General features: G+C 41.7%; 1 protein-coding gene across 2 annotated transcripts; it reads right to left on the reverse strand.

Moving 5' to 3' along the window:
• Positions 1-2,715: 2,715 nt before the first annotated feature.
• nr4a2a (nuclear receptor subfamily 4, group A, member 2a) lies at positions 2,716-8,910 on the reverse strand. 2 transcript variants are annotated; one of them, XM_024285886.2, is made up of 8 exons: positions 7,288-8,910; positions 6,742-6,843; positions 5,763-6,634; positions 5,232-5,361; positions 4,954-5,117; positions 4,435-4,637; positions 4,108-4,286; positions 2,716-4,019 (listed from the first exon to the last, which is right to left on the reverse strand). In XM_024285886.2, exons 3-8 carry the CDS (start codon positions 6,630-6,632, stop codon positions 3,763-3,765), a joined length of 1,803 nt encoding a protein of 600 aa, XP_024141654.1. In that variant the 5' UTR covers positions 6,633-6,634; positions 6,742-6,843; positions 7,288-8,910; the 3' UTR covers positions 2,716-3,762. The 2 variants fall into 2 exon arrangements, with proteins under 2 accessions (XP_024141654.1, XP_024141655.1); XM_024285887.2 differs by having other exon boundaries at positions 6,742-6,859.
• Between the last annotated feature and the right edge of the window lie 1,613 nt (positions 8,911-10,523).

A 10,523-nucleotide genomic window follows, 5' to 3' on the forward strand; every position in this document is an offset into this window, starting at 1 on the left:
CACACTTGAAACAATAATTTGATGGCATCTGTCAGGAATCAATGCGCGATAACAAAGCAAGCACAGCTGTTTAACTTGAAGTAAATATTTATGAGTGATCTGACTGGACATCAAGTTCAGTCAATCTTCTTTGAGAGGATCCGTGCCGATGATTAACCTCATTTTACTGCCGCCGTCTAATGGCCATTAGGACTAAAAAGGACTGAAGCCTTTGATTTCTGGCTCCTCATCATTCCCAGCTTGTCACATCCCTTCATCCTTCATACACGGCTGCTGAATTGATTCTCTGTTTAGTCCTATGAATGATAAAGCTGCTCTGGGCCACAGGCTGAGCTGAGAGGGACCGGCACGGCTCACCTCCCATCTATATGCACGGCGGATTCCTTTTCCTTTACCTCCACACTTGGAATTCAGCTTTTTGCATTATTTATTGGACAATCGTCACTATTTCAATATGGTAAATCAAATAGTCGCAGTGCTATGACTGTAGACGGCTGTATGCAAAGGCCCATCACCTCTCTCATGATTCATTCATTTTGTTTAGAGATAAAGTAGACGGATTCATAGGTTGTGTAATCAACATGTTGGGTTTTGTGTTTCATTGCCTGAACGGCGATTGAGGTAAAATTGAAGCCGAGGTTTGCTGAGGGGAAAAACTTCTGCTGAATACGGTATAACTTTAATTTGAAGGAAAGTCAGTCCAGAAACTAAAGTGTGGCACATTGTTTTGCCCTTTAAGGTCAATTTCTCTCAATTTTTTATTATTAATTGTTTTACTCCATCGATGAAAGGCGGTGATACTTAAAAGCAGAGCAAATAAGTCCAATGCTCTTCACTTCAAGAGATTAGATCCTCTCAAGATCATCCCAGCTGAACAACTTTGCTATAAAGTCAATCAAAACATATGATTCAGCTCATAAATAAAAAAACGTTTATAGTGCAAAAATTAAACGCATGTTTCGTTTTTACATCATTTCAGGTCTGAACAGTCAAATTGCATCATGGAATCAGACTAAAAAAAGTGCAGCTGTGATGCAACACGATCCAGTGTCACTGCATTGTGCAGAGCATGTGTGATTAAGTAGTACGCTGCTGTAATGGTGAATTCTGAGACTGGGAGTCGGATATATAACCTGATGCTTTTCTCACTTTGTACAAGCACTTAGCAGCAGATGTTCTGTACAGACTCCGTTCTTGGAAAATGGCCACTTTGAGTGGCTGCCTTTTGTTCTTGTTCCCTGTACGGACACGAGCAGAGGACCAGACCTGGAGAAAACACTCCTCTGCCTTCAGATTTCTGCTGACAGGCTCTCTGTGAAAGTCCAGCATATAGAAGTATGATCAGAAATAACAGTATGAGCCATGCTTAAAGCCTAACTGTACTTAGAGTCAACAGAGGAAACTTGTGACATTGTACTGCACCCTTTCAACAGATCTGCTAAATGTCAGCAAACTGCTTCTGAATGTAATCCCAATTTGCCTTGGAATTAGCACTTTCCAGTCACGATCTAATCATTTAGACAATTTATTGCCTGCTGCTAATATCTCTCAAAATAGGCTGTTCCCTTCATCTTGATCGTGCGGTAAATGTGGATAAGTCCCAGACATGCCTCAGAGCTTGGCGTCACTTCTCTCCTCTGCCAGTCTAAAGGAAAGGCTTTGTGACAGCGGTCCTGCCTCACTTCTGTTTGGGCAATCTGCGCTGACTTTTACCTTTGCGCTTACACGAGAGATGCAGACCTGGAAAAAAAAGGATGATTGAAGTGTAGCTGCGTTTTCAAGAAGCAGAGATTAAAGAGAGCGCATTAAACCGGTGCGTAAAAGGGAACGCACATTGAGATTGTGAGCAAAGAGACTCCGTTTACAGTCAAACTCTCACTATCATCCAAACAGAGGCTGCAGTTAAAAAACATGTTCTTGTGTTTTCTTTAAAAAGAAAACTTTTTGAAGCATCAACTTATCACTTAAATCTAATTCCGCCGACAGTCTGAGGGCTTTGACACCGAATGCAAGCTGCGCAATTAAAATTCACATTTAAGCTGATTGGTTTGCCTCGCGTCTGTTTGTGGGTTGTAAATATTCACTCTTGATCTCAGCAAACTGACAACTTGGAAACAAACAAGTCCCTCCTTTGCGCACTTCACAAAATTATCTAAAATATCTGAATCGCAACTTATTTAAGTCACTCTCCAAAAATTCCTCACAGTAATGTAACCAGTATTATATTTAAATAAAAATCGACTTTAATTAACTTCTGTATAGGCCGTTGCGACTACTTCCTTTACTTTAGATAAAGAGATTAAAAGAAGAAAAAACATTTTCAGATAGAAAAAAAATGTAATTTTGGTGCCGATTGAAACAGTCGGGAAATTGGCAAAGATGACAAAAACGCTTGCAGGTTATTCTCTAAATTACAGTCGTATTAAAAAGTAATTTAGAGAGCAGAAATAGCTGCTGAATGTAGGCGTATACGGCCAGAAGCGCACGTTTTATGCGCGCGCTGATAAAGCACATATTCATCTAAACGGGAAAAAAAATTACAAATAAGAAGAAAAAATATCTTTCTTATTTAAAATTTTATTTATTTTATCAACAGAAAATGATTTAATTTGTTTTTCAAAATAAAAGCGCTTCGAAAAACGCAAAGTTTTAATTAAAAAGTTGTGAAGAAAGAAACAATTATATCAATTTTCAGAGAAAGTATTTGGCAAGAGATTGAAAGTTAAACGTTTTATTTGTAAACATTAAATATTTCTTTATCTCTAAAGTTTTCGAATCGGGCACCGAATGCGTTACACAAATGACACGGTGTGGGCCTGCTGTATCATACACTCATGAAGCTCTTCATAAAGATGAAATATTATTATTATTTTGTTGCCACTTCCAAAGGTATTAAATCATAACTAGCTAGACGTTTATAAGACATAAAAACATAGACAACGTGCTCAGCATGAACTTGGATGGAATCGTTTAAATTGCACCATGCTTAGTGTAGCTTTTGGCAATAGAAATAATAAATATATAGAAACGTTTATATTCAACAGCAACAATACTTACAGCACATACAAACAAGGAATGTCTGTGACAGTTTTACAAACACCATGGGTCCCTCATTTTCTATACAGATGAAATATTTTTTTCACATATGCATCATACAGAAAAGGAGTGCCATAACTACGAATCTGTATCAAATCTAGCAGACTACATAGTGTCCGGTATATATTATATATAGACATCACCTCAGCAAGTGCCTATAAAAGAAGAAAAAAAGAAAAATCAGAAAGTGGAACATGCGTTGTCTTATCTGGATTTTTGGGATCCTGTCAGAAACACATAGGCACGAGTCCAAAAAAAAAAAAAAAAAAAAAGCTTTTCATTATAACAAACTTTGTACACAGATTATAAACCGATGCGCCCATTTTCTATAATATACAGGGTTTGTGTGCGTGTACTTTTATATATACTGTTTATATAAATGGCATATATTACAACCGAGTGATTCAGCAGAGCCGACGTTCAATAAACATGAAAGAGATAAGTTCATCTAAATAAAAATAGAACCAAAAAATAAATAAAAAGGCCTAAAGCGTTTAAACTCAGTCTCTTCTGTTACTTTTGTTGTTGCCTAAATCATTAAAGTTGTTCTAATAGCTTGCAAAATAAAATAAAAAAAAAACAGGATAAAAAAATTAGAAACAGTAATCTGATAAGTCTGTCTCAGTCTTTTTGGAAGTTCTTTGAGGTTTGGCCAGTGCGTAAAACTCAGAAAGGTAGGGTGTCGAGGAAAAGTTTGTCAATTATTGCTGGCGGGGGGACTAGGTCTTCCAGCTTTAGGTAAAAGATACGCTGCAGACCTTGGGTGCAGAGCGTGCGCAGTTCGGGGAGCTTCCCCAGGAGTTTTGACAGGTAGTTGGGGCGATTCAAGCCACCGCTATTAAACGTTACTTGATCTTTGAGGCAGTTCACTATCTTGTTTTGGAGGTCCTCCACTCTCTTAGGTTCCTTAAGCCCGTGCCGTTCTGGAAATAAAGGAAAAAGAGCAAACATGAGGAATGTTGTACTTTTTTTGCGCATGGAGCTCCTTTACGCGCCGCTGCGTTTACGCACCTGTTACCATCGCTAGAGCTGCGATGCAGGAGAACGCTGAGATGTCTATATTCAAGCTCTGCAAGTTAGAAGAAAACTCCACGATTGCGTCCACCCACTCTCCAAACCCGCGGACGCACTGCAGTCTGTGTAACACCACTCCATTGCAAAAAATAAGTTTCCCTTCCACTGGATTCGACCTGCAATTAAAAAAAATCCCTTAATTAGATTTGGCAATAAAAGGGGATTTAAGATGCGTCTAATTATTGGGCAGCTAATAAAGCCGAAAAAAGCAATGAAGCTTAAAGGAGGAAATGCTGATTCGGGATCACCTTTTCTTCCTCTCACCTGTATGCCAGCCGCAGGACGAACAGCTCCAGGAAGGCGGATTCAAAGAGGAGATCTTGATCTTGCTTCGGTAGATCAGAGAAACCGGGAATCTTCTCCGCCCAGCCCCGGATGATCTCCATGGAGCCCGTCAGGAGGTCGTAGAACTGCTGGATGTGCTGAGTGTTGTCTCCAGTCATTTGGTAGTCAGGGTTTGCCTGGAACTGGAATTTAATTTAAACAGCGCCTTAATGAGGTCCTTTAAAATATATAATCCGTGAAATTGCAAATGGCCATTTCCAAGACAGAGTGACTCACTATGAAATTCATGTCTTCTTTCTTATTAAATTCTGCATTTCAAAGTTACTAGCTTAAAAATGTGCTGCATTAAAAGCTCGACAAAGTTTAAAAATGTTCATAAAAACTGTCAGTTCAGAAGTCTAGCAGAATTAATAAAAGCTTTAAATCATTATTTGCTTTTTCTTCCTGTCTCTTAGCTGTTGTCTGAGTGAGATTTATTTCCGAACATGTTTGTCTTACTCTTGAATAATCCAGCGCAGACATGGAGGGATTGGAGTCCACATGGGCCCTAACAAGTGCGCTTATGAGGCTCACCGGCGGCGAAGGTGGGGAGGGCTCCTGAGGACTTTTGGGTTTGGATGGCAGGCGCCCTCGTCGTCCTTTTAAATTATCCGTTCGGACAACTGCATGGAGGAGAAAACGGACATGATCCACACACGCTGTCTGCTGATCAATCTGCGCGAACATTTGCTTTTACGCACGCTTTGGAAACCTCTTCAGGGGTGATTTGGACGTACCTTCTCTTACCATGCCGACCACAAGGCACTTCTGGAAACGGCAGAACTGACAACGATTTCTTCGGCGTTTGTCAACAGGACAGTTTTTATTCGCTAAACACACGTATTTGGCATTTTTCTGAACCGTGCGCTGGAGAAAAGAAAGAAAAAGAAAGGGGAAAATGTTACCCAATAGAAATCTCCTAAAATAAAATCTAAAAAAAGTCATATCAGAACTTTATCACATGTTTGGGACTGACGCGCACGAATCAACAAGAGGGAATTGAACAGCTAGCGCTCTTCCGTGATCTGTCATATTTAAGTTGTTCCTCTGAGGCCAGCTTTGTGTGAACAGGAATGAGTGTCACGCAGCTGTTTCGTGCGCACTCTTATAGCTCCTATTTAATGATGTTTGGAAAAGCTCATAATGAAAAGAGGATTCTATTAAGTGACATTATTTTTTCCTCTACAGAATTGCGGCCTCTTTTACGCACAGAAGTCTATCCCTCAAGTAATAAAATACAGAAAGAGTCGCTTTTCACGTCAGCCCACCTTGAAAAATCCTTTGCAGCCCTCGCAGGTTCTCACTCCATAATGCTGGCAGGCTGCGTTGTCTCCACAGACCGCACACAGACCCTCGTTTGACGGAGATCCTCGGGACGGGGGCGACGGCACTTGGCTGTCCACCAGCTGGTGCCCGTGGCTGAGCTGCAGGGAGTGGGGGAAAGCCAGACCGGCCTGTTTCCTTATGGCGCTGGGCACGGCAAAGCTCTGACCATCCAGGCCACGGTGCGCACCCGGGTTGTCGTGCGTCATGGAGACGTGCAGCGGCCCGTCAAAGCGCATTTGGCAGCTGGAGACAGGCGTGCCAGGCGGGGACTGCTTGAAGGAGAACAGCGAAAGTCTCGACACCGGAGTCTTGCGCTGCTCTATCATGTGAGAAGTGGCCGCAACATAGTTCTGGTGGAAACTGTGGAGGGAGCCAGGGTCCTCCCACATGTGATTAGGCTGAACTTGGAAGTTGGGTGTACTCGGGGCGTGAGGCGAGGAGGGCTTGAAGTACATGGGCCCAGCGTGAGCGAGCATTTCCTCCGACTGAGGCGGCAGGTGGCTCTGCTGATGGTAGCTGTGCATCTGGACGTCCTCCACCTTGATGGAGGATTGCTCTCCAGAGTGGGGCATCTGATACAGACAGGGCGGTTTCACGTCGTAACCGGTGTTATAGTTGTCCATGAATGTGCTGAAACTCGGCAGAGAAGTGGTGGCTGTGATCTCGGTGTTGGTCAAGTCCATGCTAAACTTTACAAACTCGGGTGTTAGGAAGTCGCAGCTGTACTCTCCTGCGGTGTGGTAGCTGTAGCTCTGGGAAGCAGGACTGGCTCCTTGAGGTGATGATCCATACTGAGCCTGAACGCAGGGCATGGCTGCAAATCCAAGCGACAGCAGTTTTAGATTAATGCGGAAAAACAAATCCACATCTTCACAATAAAACAAAAATAATAAAAGATGTATTAAAATATCCACATCCTACCTCAAGTCTTCTGAAAGTTTTCCAGGGACACTTGAAATGGATTATGCCAGGAGTTGTGTGGGTGCCGGGACTGAAGAGATCGTCTCTAATCTGGATCTTCCTCTAATAAAAACACACACTTTTGACATTTACTCAATTTAAAATGTGCGAGGCCCAAAGAAAGAATCCGAAAAGTTTGACTATCGTGCGCATTTGCGCTTAAACTAAAACGTTAAAACGCTTTAAATTTATAAATTCTAAAAGTGTTTATTCACTAAATCAATAAAAGTCCCGTTAATTTAAAACAAATAAAAACTTTTTCTTATTCTTATTGTTTTAAAGTGCCTCATGTTTCGCGTGGCACTAACTTTGCGCACGAGTGAAAACTTATCCAAAATGCCACAAGCTGAAAAATAAAATTATAAAACGCAAACATTGCAAGAAAACTTTCTTAGATGTTAAGTTTTGTTTCATTTCTGCTTAAATTGTTCTCATATTGTCACGATCAAAGAGGGAGATCCGAGTCACGCGCGCTGACAGACAGAGAAGCAGATGCGCAAATCTTACCTCTTTCACATCAGGATCAGTGCAGTCGGTCCATCCGATAAGCATGAAGGTGGAATTCATCAATTTTAGTAAAAGCTCCCAATCATGAGCACCGGTGCAGCAGCAGCAGCAGCGCCAGGCGGGCAGGCGAACGTCTCCTCTCACTGACAGCAACGCGAGCGTCAAACTATCCAGGCTGCCAATGTGGCTTTGTTTATGTGAGCTCTGGAAGCCGTGGCCCACGTGTTTGGCTGCGCGACGTCATCTGCGTCGACACAGACATCGACCAATCCGCTGGGGTGCTTTTCTTAAGCCCCAATTTTTTTTATTTTTCCCGGTGAGTATGTCGGTCCTGTGGTATGCCATCTATGCTGCTTCCCACATGGAAATGAGCAGAGATGCAGAAGTGGGAGAAGCCACCTAAAGTCACCTCACATACACCTGAGCGCGCGCTCTGATTATTTTGGACCAACTATGTTTGTGTGTTGATTGTATTGCATTTAAGTTAGGGGAAAAGTCTGATGAAATTTCAGAATTTGAGAAAAATTAACAAAATGACATCAAAATCTCCCAGATAATTAACATCTGTTTCCCTGTATTTGAGTTAGTGAAAAATAAAAAGATGGATCAAGGCACAGTTATGTCACAGGGAGCTCTGTGAAACGGGCCTAATGAAGCGGGGGGGTCAATATTATTCTTTGTTATCTTCTGACAGGATTTCTGTATTTCAATTGTCCAAATTTAGATTTCAGTTGGGGTGGGGTCCTCGAGGTGGGCTGCCTATTCATAGCGCCGGTGAGCTTCGCAGGAGAAGGAAGGGAGGATAATTAGTGGGCCTGAAGCCAGTTGTCATGGGGGACCCAATTTAGTCCCCGGGGAGGGAAGCGCGATAGGAGCGGGCAGAATGGAGTGACGCAGAAAAACGCTCAAGTTGACGCAGTCGCCAAAATGTTCTGCTGGCCTTATTGTTCCGCAGCGATGAAACGGCTGATCTCAGTGTAATCTTACACCAACACCTTGCAGCAAGTTAACCCAAATCTTTGTAGATGCACTGACCTGCGCAGAGGAGCCCGGCAGAGACACAAAGTGCATGCGTGGAGACCCACGTGTGCGTAACGCCGCTGTATGTACAAAGCGCAGCAGACATCAGTGAGAGGACGCCGGGCTCATGGCGCACAACTGTGCGGGAGAGGGGGGGGTGAAGAATGGGGGGGTGAAAGAAACAACTACACCACGACTGCACTCACCTCTAGAGGACACTATTGTTCACCAGCCATACATCAAACAGCCCTCCAATTACAATTAAACTTTTAATTAACCAAACCCTCCTCATCAATCCTCCCCCCTTTAGCGCGCCCAGTCATTTTTATGTGACTTATATGACTCGCATATTAAACCGGGTTAAAGCAGACACACACAAGATAAACCTTTTTATTTATTTATTTATACATTTATTTATTTTTATGTTTAAATTCGTTCTCAGATACCCCCCTCCCCCCACTAAAAAAATATGTCACCAAACAGTCATATGAGAGGACACTGCTTGTCACGTGCTTTGCTGGTGCTCATTTAAAAAGGAAATGAAAACACAATTAACAGTTTAATTGGCCATTCTTCTGGTGTATAATTAACCTCCCATTTATAGGCGCAGTTAATTGACATTCATTAAAAAAAAAAAGGTGGTGCTTTTGGTGAAACAGGAGCTCCATCCTGAAATTCTCTTATTTTTTGATATAGTTAAATAACATAGGCTACCCAACGGACAATGATTTCCTTTTTTATTTGGTGAATTTACAGTTTTCTTGTCTTTTCTTGCTCAACTTCCACTAGTCCTGCATTTGATGTCAACTCTGAACTACTGTGTTGCAGTACCTCGAACGGCCACTTGAGGCTGGTTTCAGGAGGGAGCAATTTCCTTTAACTCCAATGTTAAAAATTCAATCTTCATTTTTTTTAATGTTCTAACTTTTTTGTAATATAACTGTTGTATTTTTAGAAGGGTAAACTCACTTTATCCCACTCCATCCTGTTGCAGAACAATGTTGAGGTTGAGGAACTAAACTCCAGTCAACTTACGTTTTGGCTAGGGTACTTATGGGCTCCTACCCCAAAACCATGGGTGACTCTAAGGATTATGGGTCCATGAAGTCTTTGTATTCTAACCTGTCTTTTTGACTGTCCGCTTCTTGTACTTAGTATGTAAACTCGGAGCTTCCAAAACTCAGTCTCGATCAATCAATCAATCAATCAATCAATCAATCAATCAATCAATCAATCAATCAATCAATCAATCAATCAATCAATCAATCAATCAAACTCAAAGTCTTGCTTGTTGATGCAGTCCTTAATGAAGTCTATTTCTGTAATTTGTTAACTGGATTATATGTGCTTTAGTTTTGTTGTTAGCGTTTGCTGTAAAAGCCAACCGAGTGTAAGAAAACGTGTTTTGTTTTGGTTTTTTTGTGAGGAACTTACAAATTTTATTCCTTTATAAAATGTTAAATAGCGTATCCTTGTATAACACTTTTCTATCTTCTTTAAAGGCCCAAAGTGCTTTACAGTCACAGACCCATTCAAACATTCACGCACCAACCTTCCACCAGGGGGGTTCAGTGTCTTGCCCAAGGACACTTCAACACATGGGTGGGCAAGGCAAGAATCGAACCTACAATTTCCCGATCAGAAGTCGACCGCCCTACCGCTGCACCACGATCGGCCAAAGTTATCAGTTCATTCCAAATCACTGAAATGGCCTAAGATTGATCATGTGAAAGGGTTTTGTCCTCCCCGTCGCTCTGCAGTAATGGAATATTCTAGTCAAGAATTCAGAAGAATTCAGTTTTCCCACATTGGGTGGTTTTCCCCCCAATCAAGCGGTTTTGATGTCGACTTTATGGGTAAAAATTACTTTGGGAAGGTGCAGGTTTTGGGATCGCCTCTGCAACTTTCATTTCCTTGTAGAAATACGTTTCAAGCAGGGACGTGCGGTCAGGAGAGGCAAGGGAAGCAGTGCCTAACCTGCCATCATGTCCACTAATCTGGTTCATAAATACAATTCATACGTTTAATTCCAATCATTTCATTTGTATCCTAAAAATTGCTGTATTTCATGTATTTACATCTGCCTCATGGATTTTTTTATATCATTTCAGCTTTTTAATCCTCATCAAAACATTTTGATTCTTGACATTGATTCTGGACAAATGAAGCGGTTATTCAAAATAAAAAGATTAATACAATCGCTGCCCTATTTTTTT

The sequence above is a fragment of the Oryzias melastigma genome, linkage group LG21 (assembly GCF_002922805.2).
Source record: "Oryzias melastigma strain HK-1 linkage group LG21, ASM292280v2, whole genome shotgun sequence".
Taxonomy (NCBI): domain Eukaryota; kingdom Metazoa; phylum Chordata; class Actinopteri; order Beloniformes; family Adrianichthyidae; genus Oryzias; species Oryzias melastigma.